Source organism: Hydra vulgaris, chromosome 14 (genome assembly GCF_038396675.1).
Source record: "Hydra vulgaris chromosome 14, alternate assembly HydraT2T_AEP".
NCBI classification, from domain to species: domain Eukaryota; kingdom Metazoa; phylum Cnidaria; class Hydrozoa; order Anthoathecata; family Hydridae; genus Hydra; species Hydra vulgaris.
In genome coordinates, this window is record NC_088933.1 from 18,009,376 (window position 1) to 18,027,351 (window position 17,976).

At 26.3% G+C, this 17,976-nt stretch overlaps 1 protein-coding gene across 2 annotated transcripts in view; it reads right to left on the minus strand.

Annotated features, from left to right (window-relative positions):
- Positions 1 to 1,130: 1,130 nt before the first annotated feature.
- Positions 1,131 to 17,976, minus strand: part of LOC101235693 (nischarin) — a 193,340-nt gene continuing 176,494 nt past the window's right edge. Inside the window, exon 21 of one of the 2 annotated variants that reach the window (XM_065818391.1) lies at positions 1,131 to 1,619. In XM_065818391.1, the coding sequence (XP_065674463.1) occupies positions 1,471 to 1,619 (149 nt within the window). In that variant the 3' untranslated portion in view covers positions 1,131 to 1,470. Of the gene's footprint in view, positions 1,620 to 3,101; positions 3,940 to 17,976 lie in introns of those variants that run through there. The other variant, XM_065818392.1, reaches the window with a different exon arrangement.

Below are 17,976 nucleotides of genomic sequence, written 5' to 3' on the forward strand. Positions count from 1 at the left end.
TTTATAAAAATATTTCACAAGACTCCAAACGAATTCAGTAAAAAACTGATTTTTGTAAAAAACTTAGGTTTCTTTGCTCACCTCAAGTTTATTTGATTATTATTTATAATAAACCCACAGAATCTACAAAAATATTACAAAAGCTTCTAAAAGAAATCATTGAAAACCTGTTTTTCTTTGCATTTGCATTACTTTTTCAGTTAAACTAAGTTTTTGTTCAGAAAACAGGGTTTTGTCAAAAAAAACTTATGTTTCTTTGCATACATCTAGTTTAGTTTAACATTTTTGCTAACAAACCCACAGAATCCACAAAAGATAACATATGATTCCAAAAGAAATCCGTGAAAACCTGTTTTTTTGTAGCATTAGCATTATTTATTTAGTTTTCAATATGATTTTGTACATAAAAAAGGGTTTTGTTGTAAAAAACTTAGGTTTATTAACTCACCTGAAATTTAGTTTAACATTTTTTTAATAAACCCACAAAATCTTCAAAAATATAACAAAAGATTTAAAAACAAATCAGTGAAAAACTGTTTTTTTTTTGCGTTTGCATTAGCTTATAATTGTTAGAAAATTTATGTACAAAAAAAATTGTTTTGTCAAAAAAAACTTAAATTTTTTTCTTTACATTAATTTATATTAACATTTTTTCTAAAAAATCCACAGATTCTACAAAAATAATAAAAGCTTGTAAAAGAAATTAGTGAAAACCTGTTTTTTTTTGCATTTGTATTATTTTTTAATTTTAAGTAAGTTTTTGTACAGAAAAAGGAATTTTGTCGTGAAAAACTTAGATTTCTTTGCTTACCTCAAGTTTATATTAATTTTTTTTGTAAAAAAAATTTGTAAACTACGAAAGTTATGACTATACAAAACTTACACCCCCTCATTTTGGGGGGTCGGAAAATTTGCATGGTCATAACTTTTGATGTTTACAATATACTAGTTTAAACCAGGAAGTTTCCATAATTTTTTAATTACCTACTTGAATACTTCTAAATTTTTACAAATATAAGATTTTTTCTTTTTACCATTTTAGCATTTATTTTTACAAACCCTAACGTGCTAACAAAAATCTCATGAGTGATTAAAATAGCCGTCAAAGTCTTTTTAGGCTATAAAAACTGTTTGTAAGTGATAAGCGGTAAAATTTATTCTAATTTAATACAAGAAAATGATAACAAGGTGCGGCTTTAAAGATATTTAAAGTCCATATAAAAACGTTACGTTTCATATGATAAAAGGAGAATAAAATACCATACTTTAAATTTTATAAAAAAATTTTCAACTGAAAAAATTTTTTTTTCTTAATAAATACGGTTAAAGAAAAGATACGGCCAAATAATAACGTTTACCTTAATATGAACATAATAAAAATAATTATAAACCAACCCATTTTGCAACATAGAATCATTTAACAAACAAATTAAAGTCTCAAATTGTTAAAAATCGATAATTAAGGCTATTCTAACAAATGCAATAACGTTTTAAAACAGCATATAGACCGGCTGCGTCTCGGGAGGTTCGCGCTTGAAGTTCAATCCAAGATTGATCAGACTGTTTAGCGTTGAATAAAAGCTTGTATAAACTTTCCATCCTCAAATTTTGAATAAAACCTAAACGAAATAAACAATTGTTAGATCTAAAACAAATTTATAAAATAACTTAATTACTTGCTCTTTACACAGCTATAAATACTGCTCAAAATATTCCTCTAGGTTGAAGAGTTTACAGAATCTTCCCAGAAACTTCCAAAATTTCCCAGAATAATCTTGTCTTCATAAATGTTTTTGATTTTTTATTGTTCAAGAGCCTGCAAATATTTAAAGAAGAACTTTTGAATGATGTGTGCAATTTTAAACTGGATTAACTCTTAAATAAAACGAAGCAAGTAAATTTAAGTAAATTTCAAGTAAAATTGCAGACATTTTGCAAAGCTCAAGTTAGTCACGCGGACAGTGATGCCGTTGCAAAAACAGATGAACATTTGCTATGCTAATTTTTGTTGGCTAGCCGCTGGCGGCTGAAGGGCGACAAAACACTTAGTTTTAAACGCGTTTTTAAAAAGGCTTGCCAGCGATGATAAGTACATCGCGGCATCGATTTATCAAGATGTATACATCTTGATAAATCGAAGTATGAAGAGTGGCTACAAATGTATATGCGCATGCTCTAACTTTATGTTGGTAAAATCACAGCGTACCGCGATGTATACTAGTATAAATACTTCGCAGTGTATACTAGTATAAATACTTCGGAAAATAATGTGGAAGTTTTATAACAAAGTTTTATAGCTTTATAGTTATAAATTACCCGATTATAAGTATTAAATATTTTAATAGAATTTCACACTACATTTCATTTAAAATAAATATTTAAAGTTATATTGTGTCAAAAAATGTGGTATTAATCTAAATATTTATTTCAAAAAAAATATTTTAATAATTATTGGTGACTTAAAGAATTATTTATATAAATACTAACTAAAAACCGTATTATAAGGTATTATTTAACGAAAACATTAATTTATTTTTTGTTTTAGTTATAAAACATATATTTAGTTATTATTATATAATTAAAATAGATACAAATATATATATATATATATATATATATATATATATATATATATATATATATATATATGCATACATATATACATATATATGTATGTATACATATATTTCAACGTTATTTCAACGTTGCGAGTTGGTTGATATTTGGTTGAAAAATAACGATCTAAATTTCAACGTTATTTGAACATTAAAAATAACATCGAAGATTTCAACGTTAATTCAACGTTTATTTTTAACTATTAATAAACGTTGAAAATAAATGTTAAATTAACTTTGAAATTTTCAATGTTGAACTTATGTTGAAATAACGTTAAGATTTAGATTGTTGTAAATAAACGTCGAAAATGAATTAACGTTTGTTGATGCAAATGTACTAATATTTCGGTATTAAAATAAAATTTAATATTGCACGTAAATGCGTGAGTTCTTTAATATTGCACATAGATGCGTGGGTAAGTTGCGTGGGTTCTTTAAAAACTTTTAATAAAAGTATTAATCTAATAAAGTAAAAACATGAAAAGATTTTTATGAAAATTATAATATAAAGTATAATTTAACCAAAATTATAAAAAATTTATAAGAATTTGCATTATACACAAGTTTTTTAACTCTTTTTTACATTGTATACTATGCTTTACATTGGATATTTTAAATAAAAATAGTAAATTAGAGATGAATATTTAAATCATTTAAAGATGTTTTTATATATATGTAAAATTTACAATCAAAGTTTTATTATAATCATGAAATTATAGTGAGGACCAGTATGTTTGAAAGTTCATCAAGTTGATTAAAAAATGGTTTTGTCTATTGTCCGAATCGAAATGTGAAATTTGCAGTAAAAAATTAAAATATTACACAAAAGATGGTTGGTATAAGTTTAAACAAAGTTTGATAAAACTACCGGTATTATAACCTATTATATATAAATGATTATAACATATCTATATTTATAAGAATAGTGTTAAAGTCCATTTAGTCTTTATCAAATCTTATTTAAAGTATTTATTGTATACTTTTTCTTAGGGATTGGTATAATAACATCAGGTTAAGTAAGAACATATATAAACTGGATTGCAAGCGTAACAGAACTCCAAAGTAGATTGCTATTTCTGTTTTACCGTTTGTTTGTTTTTATATTTTGCTGCATTATTAAAATAAAATAAAAATGGCTTGCACAATAGAACAGAACGGAAATTTAAAGCTTTAGTTAAAAAAAGCTAAAAATAGACTAGTTAATGTAGGCTTTGATATTATAAGAGCTAAAGTATCCAATAAAATCATTTTTAAATATATCCACTTTGTTATGTCATGTGCATATAATAGTCAGCCAGAGTGAGGAACCGGTCAATGTATATCTCTAAAAGAACAAAAAGATTTTTTTTAATGTGATGTCGAGCTGTTCAACTGTAATGGAGTTTAAATTATAATAAATAAAACATATTAAGGTTATAAAATGCATATGTTATTATATAAACATGAAAGTAACAAAGAGTGTAAATTATAACTTTTTTTAATTAACTTTTTCTACGCTGCCATTATACATAATTGTCTTGTATATGTCAATATAGTACCATTCATGACAACTTTCTGCTAGCAAGTTTTTTTACACGTAATATAATCTAAATTATCAAGTTGCACAAGTGACAAACTGTTAAATAAACATCTAATTTCAGCAATAATATTAACAGACTTTTCCCTAACTTTCTTTCTTCTTTTATTATTAATTTTTTGTTGCTTCGAAGTCTGTTTGTAAGAAATCTTAGCTTTAATTTGAGCATGCTATTAGAAATTTTGAATAACTTTTTTCTTTTTTTATATGCTGTCTGAATAAACCACTTAACTACCTCTTCTCCTAATAATGAATTATGATTTATGAAATATGATGATTATGTAGTCTTGATGAATCAAGACAACATAATCATCCTATTCTTTTTAGATCTTATTTATGAAGATAATGCTACATTAGGGGACCTTTTGCATCACTTAACATCAAAACACAGCGCTTAAAAAATCTGCAATTCACCTCATGAAATTTGCAAGTTTCATAACACACAGGTTTTTATTCTTTATTATGCAATACAAACTCAAATATTTTTTAAAAATTTGATAGTTATGTAGATATTATTAAAGATATATTTTCTTTATTGACATTTAGGGTTATCATTTGACAGGTAAGGTATGGTTTATTGACGTTTAGTACAAATTTAGGCAACAGTTATTTGCTTAAGTTTCCCTACAAATAAGTTTTAGCTTATTTAATAAAGGTAATAAGTTTTAATAAAGCTTACGAATGTTATTTTTGATATAAAATAAAACTTATATGTATTTCGCAATTTATAACTATGGTAAAGGAAAACTGTATTGTTTTTAAAATTAAAAACTAATAAGTTGAAATCATTTTTCTTTTTGAATATATTTTGTAACTAAAAAGTCCAGCATAATATGAGGCAGTTTCTGCTGTTAAGAAGGTAGATTATTTAGTATGTTAAGAAGAGTTCATTTAGTATTTTAATTAGCTTTTAAGTTGCTTGTAAACAGGATTTGATAATTGATAATATCAAATTGCTGGGACATATATCATAGCTTTATGATAAAGTCATTTTGCAATTTATTTATTTAGCCTGCAGACAGAAAAAACATTATTAAAGACAAGATGTGGCTGTTCCAGATACTGATTTGTATTTTTCCAACTGGTGAAAGAACTTTCTAGACTTAATGGGAGTAGCGAAAAAAATGTGAGACAAATGTATTAAACAGGTATATTTTAATATATCCGTTGAGAATCAAATCACAGTTATATAGACTAATCTTGATCGGTTTGTCTACCAAATCTAACTTCTCAGTTGTATTCATGTCTGGTTTTTCAAGATTTTGTTTATTAAATTTTTTTTGCCATGATTCATTATTTTTTGTTTATTTGTGATTTGAGTATTTCATTAATTTAATTTATTTATGATTTGATTGTATTTTCACTGAGCTTTTTTTGTTGTTGTTGTTTAAATTTATTATGTTTTGAAAGGTAAATGGCAAATAAATTAAAAATAAAGTTGAACTGCACCAAATTGAAAACTAAACAAACAAAAGAGATTGGATTTTGAATATTTACAAGGTGTTATTGGAACAGTCCACGCCAAACGAATAGCACATGCAATAATTTAGTAATAAAAATAAGTGTATGAACGTATTAAATTTAACAATGTAATTAATACATATTTAACATAATTTAAAAAAAGAAACAAAATACAGTGAAATAATATTGGCTTTGTTTTTGTTTAAAACATGTAAAAAACAAAAAATGAATAAAATGAAAAATACATTATGTGCCAAACCAATAGCACACACACCATTTCAGCAGGTTTTAGAGATTACAAAGATGTAGAAACGCACATAATAGGTCAATCTTCATTTACATAATTAACAATCTTCCTTTACATAACGTACATAATAGGTCAATCTATCTTTCTTCATAATAATCTGAATGCAACGCTTAGGCATAAAGGAAATGAGCGTTTCAAGCAAAAATTGTGGAATTTTGTTCCATTTCATCTGGATGGCCATTTTTAGTTTGGTGACGTTACTGTATTGTTTTCCATTTGAATACACCTAACAAGTCGGGTGAGAGCGCTGGATGATCAAACAACTGGATGTCATGTTCCGTTACAAATTCCATCACGGCCTTTGTCGTATGTATAAATGCGTTATCTTGCGTAAAGACAAACGTATGTCCATAGTTGGCATGCCTATATGGCATTATGTAATCAGAGAGTGTAATAAGGCATATGGCACTATGTAATCAGAGAATGTAATAATAAGTCTTCCGCCATTTGTTTCCCTTCTAAGAACTTCAATTCAGATAATCCAGCCTTATAAAATGCACTCCAAATCATGACAGCAGCACCACCATTTTGTTTGGACAAAAAAGTCTCGGGCTCTTTTCGTAAGTCAAGCCAATAATATTGATATCTGTCTGGACCATCAAGATTAAATCTCTTTTCATCAGACCAAATAATTAAGCCCTAAACAGGTAGACAAGACAAATGTTTGTTCGAATATGTCATACGTTTCTCCATGTAATGTTTCTGTATCGCCAGCGTTGAGAAATAAAATTAAATATTGAGAGACAAGACAAATGTGGTTGAAAAAAGAAAATAACACCAAGGATTTAGAAAAAGCAAGTAAAAATAGTGAAAAAAAATAGATTTGCTACATACTCAGCAATTACCAGAAAGTTGAATGAGGTGATACTAAATATAGCAACAATTACTGTTTGACAAAGTTTGCATGAATTAGGCATCAGAAGTAGAAGGCCAGCACAAAAGCCAAAATTAACCAAATCTCAGAGAAAAAAACGCTTGGTTGGGCGAAGAAATACAGTAGTTTCACTGTTGATGACTGGATTTTGAAGATTATGATATATTATCAAGTCATTATTATACAAAATTATATTTTTTTTCCTAATATTTCAGTTTCCAGTTTAGTAATTGATTTTATTCTATTTTCTCAAGAAATACTTCAGCGAGTTTACCATAGAAACTATGATTCAAACGACTCAACATGTAAAAAGATTCCAATGAAAAATTCCAAAAAACAATTATACTTTATTTATATATAAAATTTTTATATGTAATTTTAAATAAATATAAAAAAAAACAAAAAAAAAGAAATAAAAAAAAAATCACAGAAAACTTGCTCTTTAATAAAAACAAATCTTATCGATTCATAATCTATGATAATATGAGCAAAAAAAATTTGATAAATAATAATTATAACAACGCTCAAGTCAATTTTATTATATAATATATTTATATATAATAATCAATATATATATATATATATATATATGTGTATATATATATATATATATATATATATATATATATATATATATATATATATATATATATATATATATATATATATCTATCTATATATCTATATATATATATATATATATATATATATATATATATATATATATATATATATATATATATATATTACCTCCTAATCATTTTTTTTAAAAAAAATTGATTCTGGGAAACTATAAGGTGGAAAAGGATATAAAACTATTTCTAAAATAGTAAATTTTAATCTTAATAGAGTAGGAAATATAATAAGAAAATATGTATAAATGGGTACCATAAAAAATTTGCCAAGAAAAGGATGCCCAGCTAAGACTACCTTACACATTGATAGAGAAATTATTTAAAAAATTGAACAAGATCGAGGATTAGCTGCAACAAAAGCAAAATATTTACAAATAGATCATGGTATAACTGCAAAATATTTACAAACAGATCATGGTATAACTGTAAACCCTCAAACTGTTTGCAATCGCTTGAAAAATCAAGGTTTTGCGGGTAGAGTTGCTCCAAAAAAGCATTTTTTGAGTAAAAAGAATCAAAAGAAAAGATTGACCTGGGCTAAGAAACATTCGAATTGGACTATTGATCAATGGCAAAGAGTTTTATGGTCCAATGAAACAAAAATATATTTGTTTGGTTCTGATGGTATCATACGCAAATGGAGAAGAAATGGTGAACGCCTAAACCCTGAATGTAGGAGACCAAATGTCAAGCATAGAGGAGGCAACATTAAGCTTTATTATAACATTTCAATATTATATATACTTCTAACTTATTTTTTCCTCTTATTATATGTCAAATGATAGTTTAGAGCTCCTTTGCTTGAAGCGTTGTTGGTGAACTCGAACTTATTGACAGAATAATGACAAAAGAGATTTGTATATATATATATATATATATATATATATATATATATATATATATATATATATATATATATATATATATATATAAATATATATATATATATATATATATATATATATATATATATATATATATATATATATATATATATATATATATAAATATATAGATTTGATGTGTAGAGTATTTTATTATATAACTTTATGTATTTTTTTGAAGAATAATGGAAGGTCATTTTGATAATGCCAAAGTAAACATAAAAGAACTAATCCGTCAAAGACATCCATATACCTAGAAACAAAAAGACTATAATACAAGATCTTTCATTTATTGAAGATCAGAGTAATGGGGATCAGTTACGGAGTTCAAAAAATGTTTATCACTGTGTAATAAACTAACTAGATAATAAAATTAGAGAGACTGTACTTAAGTAGTGAGACTGTAAGACAGAAGCGCTATGAAACTATAGCACACAAAGGTATTGAAATACCAGAAAACTATAGAGATAAATTAAAATGTAAAAAGCTTGTTCTCCATTTTGATGGCAAAGTAGTTAGCCATATTGAAGAAAAATTGAGGCAGAAAATAAACTTTGACCAGAACTTGGGCATAAAGATGATCTTATTCTAGGAGTTGTATAAAGTAACACTGGAAAAGCACTTGATCAGGTTTTAGTTATATAAAAATGTAAACTCCAATAATTGGAAGTATTCAATCAAGTTTTTGCAGTTATTACTGACACTAATGCCACAAATACTGGCAGATTGGATGGAACAATTATGATTTTAACAAGAATTTTAAAAAAACCACTGCTTTTGTTAATGTTTAGACATCATATTTACGAACTGCACATTAAACATGTTTACAAAGCTATAACTGGGATTAAAAGCAAAGGCCCAAATAATAAACTTTGTTCGAACTTTAGGAAGCAATGGGAGGAATTTATGCCATTCAAATAACACAACTTTTCCACAAGTTGATTTGAAGCATCTTGTAGAACATCTTGTTTACTTGTAGAATATTTTTTACTTTGTAATCAACTCTGATAAGTTAAATGATTTTAAAATTTAAAACGAGCTGCATGACAGTCCTGGCGCCTGTCATGCAGCTTGTTTTATGGCAGATTCCATATATCACCTAGTTCTTGAAACTTTATTACCAGTAATTGATTATCTACATTAACAACAAAAAGAAAATGTTTCTAAGATGTGTTTTAAAATCGGAATTTTCCATGCATCCACGTTTTTGGAGTCTAGTCTTGCTAAGTGTTTCTTTTTTAAATAACTTTAGAGCTTTCAATAATGCACAAATAACACAAAAAAGAAGGAATTTAAAGGCAGGTAAAGCGCTGTTGAATAGTACCCAAGCTCATTCTTGATACTTGTTTCCTAAAACAGTTATTATGGTTTTAGCTGATTAACATCATGATTTGCAAACTAAATCAGACATTTTAAAAACTTTACTTCGACGTAAAGTGCCTGAAATTGAATTTACAAACTTTGAAAAGCCAACAGTTGTTGTTTCTTAATGATAACACTTAATTGAAAGATTTGATTACAGAGGAAAGTTGGCTTATTTTTATAAAAATGGATTTAGTTAATGAGATTAAGGTTTGGTTATATACCATTCATACTAAAAGATCTTGAATCTTACAATAACTTTGTTTTTTTATCAAAACCTTAAGAGTCACAACTGATTGTGCCGGAAAAAAAATTGGAATAATCTAGCAATTTGTTGACTTATCTCAAAACGAAGAAGAACAACAAAATATCCTAATATAATCCTAATATAATATATCCTAAATATAATCAGACAAGATTGCAAATTAATATCTACAAATATTTCTCAGAAAGAATTATTATAAATTAAAATATTAGGAAAATGTATTTATGCAGTTGTTTTTATTTTAGATACCGTTATTTTAGAAATTATTACACAAAAAACTGTGTGTAAAAATGTGTTATTGGCATAAAACCCATTTTTTACATAAAGCTCTTCATTTTAGACTTTTGAGCTAAAATATTTTTCATGAACTTCTAAGTGAACATATGACAGTTTAGGACTATTTATTGACTATGAAATTAAATCCTATATTGATAAGAAAAAGAACCCACCTGATTCTAACATTGTTAATAGCTTAAATATAAGATACTTTAAGCTTCCATACATTGGAATGTACTCTAATTACACTAAACTGAAATTTTCAAAAATTGTTCATAAATATTGCAAGGATGTTCTAATAAAATTAATTTTCACTACTAATAAAATATAAGATTGTTTTTGCTTAAAAGAGTCACTTCCTAAACTGCTTAAATCTCATGTTGTCTATAAATTTTCTTGCACTGGCTGTAATGCCAGTTATATTGGAGAAACCTCCAGACACTTGGCAACTAAAATAAATGAGCACCTTAAAAGTGATAAACAATCTCATATACTTAAACACTTAAATTTATCTCTTAATTGCAAAAATTTGGCTAACTGTGATTCTTTTGAGATTTTGGATAATGTCCCAACCAAACACAAATTAAAGATAAAAGAAGGCCTCCACATTAAATGGGAAAGTCCCTCACTTAATAAACAAACTTTACATTCTGCTATAAACTTATCTATTTAATTTTAGTGTCAGTTTATTTATTTATTTTTTTTGACAGTTGGTTATTTTGATTGGTTATTTACCGAGTTATTTTGTAATAAATGTATTGGTTTATTATATATAATTTTTTGTCCGTTAATATTTCTCTGTAAAGACTTCTATTTTTTAATATTTATTTCAGAGTTTTTTATTATTATAAAATAATCTTTTGAAAATGTAAATAAAGTTTATGAAACATGTCAAGAAAAAAAAACATCGTTTTATTTTTAAAAATAAATATATATATATATATATATATATATATATATATATATATATATATAATTATTTAAAATGATTATATATATTATATATATTTTTATATATAGATTATATATATTTTTGAAAATAACACATATGATACACATGATATTATCTTATATGATAAGTTTATAAAAAATCTTTTTCAGACTGAACTTAAATATTAAAAATGAATGCAAAATGTGGATCTGGGAAACCAACAAGAAAAAGAATGCTTATTTTTTATAACTAGACATAAAAGTGAAAGATATGCTGACAACTAAATGAACTACCTGTTAGTGACCTCCCAACATATAAACAGATTATTCGATAGGTCGAAAAAGAAATGATAACAACTAAAAAAATTCTCCTGCCATAGTTTTAAAAGTAAGTAAAGAAATTTTCAAAATTTGGAAAAAAGTGAAAATCTTCCACTAATGAAGGAGAAACCTCTAAAAAAGTGAATCCCAGTCTTCCACTAACGAAGGAGAAACCTCTAAGAAATAAGTTACAAAGAACATTTCAAAAAGTAATTGCAGCTAAACGATCTAAAGCTTCATAACATAAAACAATGATTGTTTGTTGGAAAATAACCTTTTAAAGTGATTTGATATATTAACATGCAGATATGAACTTCCTCTTTTAAATTGTGATGACAGGTTTGAAGTTATATTTTCAAAAAGCCACAATATTAAACAATATGTTTATTCAAACATATTTGTGACTAAAATGCCAACAAATTTTACAGCTGTACAGTTTTTTTATTTCTTCTTAAATTATGGCATTATATTTTATTTTACATATTACACTTTAAAAATGTTCAATGCAAGGGTTGCTCTAACAAGCACTATGCATGTCTCTGTGAAGAAAGCATACAGGTGACATTTATTATTATTTTTTATGCTTTTTATTATTCTAAATACTTTCTTTAACTATAAATAAATTTTTTTAATTTAAGGTTCCAGTTCTAGAACGAGAGTATTTAAAGGATCAGAAAGTTAAGCAAGGGCCCTTTGAAACCTGGTAGATAATAGGCCAAATTGATAAGAAAGAGAAAGCCAAGAAAAAGAAGTAAGGAGAAAACTAATTTAACAAGTGACACCGCACTTCATTCAGATAATGATTGTACCAGTGAAACTTATGATGTGGAAATAGATAACAATGATGATTATAAAAATCAGAATCATGAGTTTTTTGCAAAACCACTGTGTAAAAAAAAATTACACAGATTTAAATAACATTGCCAAAGCTGCTATCAGGTTCAAAGTTAGTGACGCTGCAACATCTGCCATAACAACTTCTGCCTTGATTCTTAATAATACTTCGCTAATACTGGTGCAGATAATGGCTTAGTTGTGACATAAGGCTTTTAAACCAACGAATCTTTTTAATAAGATGTGTACTTCACCAAAATGAGTTATCACTTCGCCATGTCATAGCTGAAGTAGATGGTAAAAGTAACGATCCAAAGAAATATAAGGGCCCTATTGGTCAAAAAGCTTCAAAATGATTTACCAATAGTTGAATTTTTTCCAATTCATTCAGAGATTGATTCCTAGGTAAACTCTAATACTTTATCTGATCTCAGTACAGATCAACGTAAACTTTATGAACCCTGCATTACTGTAATACTGAATTGGAGTAACCAAAAGCTTTATATTTCCATAATATTCATTTAAAAAACCAGGACCTGTTTGCCATGCCAGACAGTCACTCTAGCTTTAAGAATAATGAGGATTTATGTGAGAGTGAAGAATCCTACAGATGAGTTGTGTACAATTTCAAAGTATATAGTCTAAGTATATTGCCCCATGTGGTTTGCCCATAAAAGGTCTGGTCTTTAAAAAGATGCTCCTAGACTTCTTTATAAGACAATAGAATTTTTGTTTTTGACAGTTTTGACAATTGTTAAAAATCAGGCAGACAATATAAAATAAATTGTTTTTCAAAATCTTCAAGGAAACTCTTATTGCTGTCTTCAAGAAAACATTTTATACTCTATGTTGCAAGATGATGGAAAAGATATAAGGGCTCAAGCTATTAAGCAAGTTTTGCACATAAGCCAATCAAGAGAAGTAAATCCTGAGGTCAAACCAAAAATCAAAGGAAAATATTAATTATGCCTATTAATTTTAACGCTGATACATGGAGTAGTTTAGTTGATGTTTCTTTAATTGAGGCTGAATCTCCAACTTCTATCCTAATTTCATCATTTGAATTAGAGAATGCTTTGCAAACTTCTAAAAAACCTATTCTTACGGATTTACCCAACAATTCCCAGTCAGTTGAAAGGTCTGTGAAGCTTGTATCAGAGACATCAAAGACATAATTTTATTATAACTAAAGACCAAAGCAGAGCAGAAAATTAATTCATCTAAAACTGATTACCTTATACCTTTTTCTTGAGAAAATGTTTTTTTTTTTTTTTCAATTTAATTTGGTTCCCATACCTAAGTTTGCCGGCATCCTTTACTTGACTATTGTCAAGAATTATTTTTTTCAAATGGCAAACCTCTCTTAAACCCTTAACTTCGAAATCACCATTGTGCAGAAAAACATGTTGAATGTGGTAATTTCAGAAATAAACAGGGATCAAGGCAGCCAGAACCACAATTTAAAAAAATTAGAAAAAATAAATTTTGGGGGGGTGGGGGGGGGCAGGGTGGTGGAACTCTTGCCCTTCTGCCCCCTGTTCCTATCCCAGTGTTTAAGATTATGTGTTAAATATTCATTCCATAATACTTAAATATTATAATAGAAAGAATATTTATATCAAAGTTTGTACTAAAGTATAATAAATATTGAGAATGCCATAAAAAGGAATAATTCATTGAAATCAAGAAAATACTTAGAAACTTTAAAACCATTTCCTAAAATTGCCCTTAATCCAATTGGTCTGAAATTTTCAGGATTGTCTTTAAATTATATATACAACAAATCCCAAAGTCAGCCAATATGATCTGAGAAAAAAAGTATATTTTGGTAGTGGCCTAATATATATATATATATATATATATATATATATATATATATATATATATATATATATATATATATATATATATATATATATATACAGTTGCGATCAAAAGTTTGAAACATTTTAAAAAATGCAGAAAATTTGAAATATTTGTTTAAAAATACTTTCTTACACTGAAAATTTTGAGTATTATTATTATATACATGCAAAATGTTATGTTATAAACCACTAAATTTGTTTTAGTCATAGGTTATTGTTATTTTAGCAAAAAATCAAATAATAATTACGGAAAAAACTAATGAATTAACAACAAAAAATTGTGCTCAGATTGTTATTCTATGTGAACAAGGATTGACCCTGACTTCTATTGCTGCACGTTTTAATGTAACACATAGTTGCATTATAAAAACATTAAACCAATATCAAGAAACTGGTAATAACTGCATTCATCGTTATGCAAAAGCACATCCGTTTGCCAGTGCTTCTGTAATTTCATCTTAGATATTCCTAAATGGTGTTGCACCAAGTGTTGTGAAAATTAGAAGACATTTGTGCAAACAGTTTAACTTAAATAGTGTTTCAACAAAAAAACCTTGTCTTTCTCAAAAAAATATTAGAGACCGTATTGCCTTCTGTCAAAAATACAAGAACCGGTCAGCGGAAGATTGGGAGGATGTAATATTTAGCAATAAAATCACTAATTAAACAATTTGGTGGTCATCATAGTGGTGGTTTATGGTTTATGCTTTTTGACACCATATTTATCTTTAAATACTTAAAAAAAAACTTAAAATTTTCATGAATATCACAAATACCCACAAATTTCAGCATGATGGAGCCCCCTTTTATAGGGCCAAGCTTCTAAGTAGTTGTTTACGTGAGAATGGGGTTAAGATCATTAGCCACTGGCCTGGTAACTCACCCAACCTCAATCTTATTCGAAAATGCTGAAGTCATCTTAAAAATGTAGTTTAGAAACTAAGACCCTCATTTTCTCATGATTTACAAGAAAAACTTACGCAGGTACGGAATCAACTTATGACTTTTAAATATTTGAGAAAGTTCATTCACTCTATGCCTACCCGCTTAGCTAATCGTTTGAATGCTAAAGGAGATCATAGTAAGTATTAACTTCAAGTATTTAATTTACAAGCATTTACTAATGTATCAAAGATATTATTTTTGTCAATTGCAATGGTTAATAATACATTTTGATAAAATAAATTATTAATTTAATAAAAGTTGTGGTTTTTTATAAAATGTTCCAAACTTTTGATCGTGTATATATATATATATATATATATATATATATATATATATATATTTATATATATATATATATATATATATATACATATACATATATATGTATATGTATATATATATATATATGTATATGCATATATATATATATATATTTAAATTTATATATATATATATATACATGTATATATATATCTATATCTATATATCTATCTATCTATCTATCTATCTATGTATATATATATATATATATATATATATATATATATATATATATATATATATATATATATATATATATATATATATATATACACATGGAACAAACTTTACAAATTTATACTAATGTCAAATAAGGACGCCTGTTCCCAAGAAGATTACAATCTGGGAACACCCTAAATTTAAGCCACAACTGCCCCAAACAAGAGAGCAACAAGTTGATAAGATTTTTTTTTGTACTGTTCTTAAAAAAATTTATATTCATTGATAAATTCTAAATTTCGTAAATTATTCTCTAGCATTCTCCAGGTTATAAGTTTTAAAATTATCTTTTAAAAATTGTAACCCCCTCAATTTAAGAAGGGGGGAGTGGAAGGGTCAAACTTTATATTGTCATAATACGTGAACACTAAGAGATTATTATATGAAATCTAGAATTTATCAATGAATATAAATTTATTTAAGAATAGTACAAAAAATATTTGATCAACTTGTTGCTGTTTTGCTTGGGGCAGTTTTGTTCCCAGATTGTGATCTTTTTGGAAACAGATTGTTCCCAAAAAATTGCAATGATTAGAGAATCATTGCAATTTTTTTGCAAATCATTTTTATTTGACATAAGTATAAACATATAAATTTTTGGAGTTTGTTCCATGTATATCTCAAGTGGAAGTAATCTCAGACATTAAAAAACGATCTGATCTGCGCCTGCTTGGGTGTTGCTATAATTACTATTTACAAAACTTTTTTTATCATATAAGACTTTGAATCAATAAAACTTGCTTTTATTTAAGAGTAAATTTTCCGTGTTTTTTATATATATATTTTTTCGTATTCATATAATATTATTTCTTTTTCCATTTATTACCCATTTATTCTATTAAAATATAAAAATGGACAGAGGAAAGTTGGCTTATTTTTATAAAAATGGATTTAGTTAATGAGATTAAGGTTTGGTCATATACCATTCATACTAAAGGATCTTGAATCTTACAATAACTTTGTTTTTTTATCAAAACCTTAAGAGTCACAACTGATTGTGCCAAAAAAAAAAATTAGAATAATTTAGCAATTTGTTGACTTATCACAAAATGAAGAAGAACAACAAAATATCCTACTAGTAATCAGACAAGATTGCAAATTAATATCTACAAATATTTCTCAGAAAGAATTAATATAAATTAAAATATTAAGAAAATGTATTTATGCCGTTGTTTTTATTTTATATACCGTTGTTTTAGAAATTATCACACAAAAATACTGAAAAAAATGTGTAATTGGCATAAAACCCAAGTTTTACATAAAGCTCTTCATTTTAGACTTTTGAGCTAAAAAAATTTTCATCAAATTTGTAATATTCAAATATGGCTATATTGTTTTAATTTGCATCTATCAATTTTGCATTTAAATATATACTCAATAAAGTTGAAATACATCACAGAAACCAATATTAGATTTAAACTTGATAGATATAATGTTTAATGAAACGAAACTTAAGGACACATAACTAAATAATTTCTTTTTATTAATTATAAGACTCTGAGTAGAGACAGAAGAGAAAGCATTAAAGGAGGTGTAAATATAAAATTTTTATTTACATGAAAAACAACTTGAAAGTTTTATTTTTGAAAAGCAGTTTTGATTATGAGATTATTCGTCTCAAAGTGATGCACAACAAATTTATATGTTGTTATAAGCCACCAAATATTATTTCTCAATATTTTAACAACTATGTAAAAAACTTCATTAACTTCAAAACATCATTATATCTCAACTAAAATGAACCAGTCTGTGACCTTAGCTTCTGATATGGAATGCAACTGAATAAGTTTCTTACTAATAACAACTTACTAATAACTTAAAAAGTAATTTTTATAAATTAACCAGAGTTAGGGTAATGAGGGGCAAAATGAGACACTTAAGAACTAATTTATCTAATACAGACCGTCTAACAACTTTTGAAAAAATAACTTGATAATTTTCAAATCTTCTACCATCTTCCTATAACCTTACAAAATATGAGTTGCAAAGCTGAAGTGGTTTGGTCACCAGAGATCATTTATTGACAACACCTATCCTGTCTCATTTTGCCCCACATAGCTGGGTAAAAGACAGGATATGTGTTTTTTTTTCTTAAGTTTTCAAATAAATATGATAATAAATAAATATGTTTTCAAATAAATAATGATAAACAAAATAGATTTTTAAGAGGTTTAGCAAGATAAACATTTTACAATGTAATACAGCTAATAAATAATATATAATCAAATATAATACATAACCAAACTGTCACTAGTCAACCATATATTTTCTTGGTGGTATTTGGTG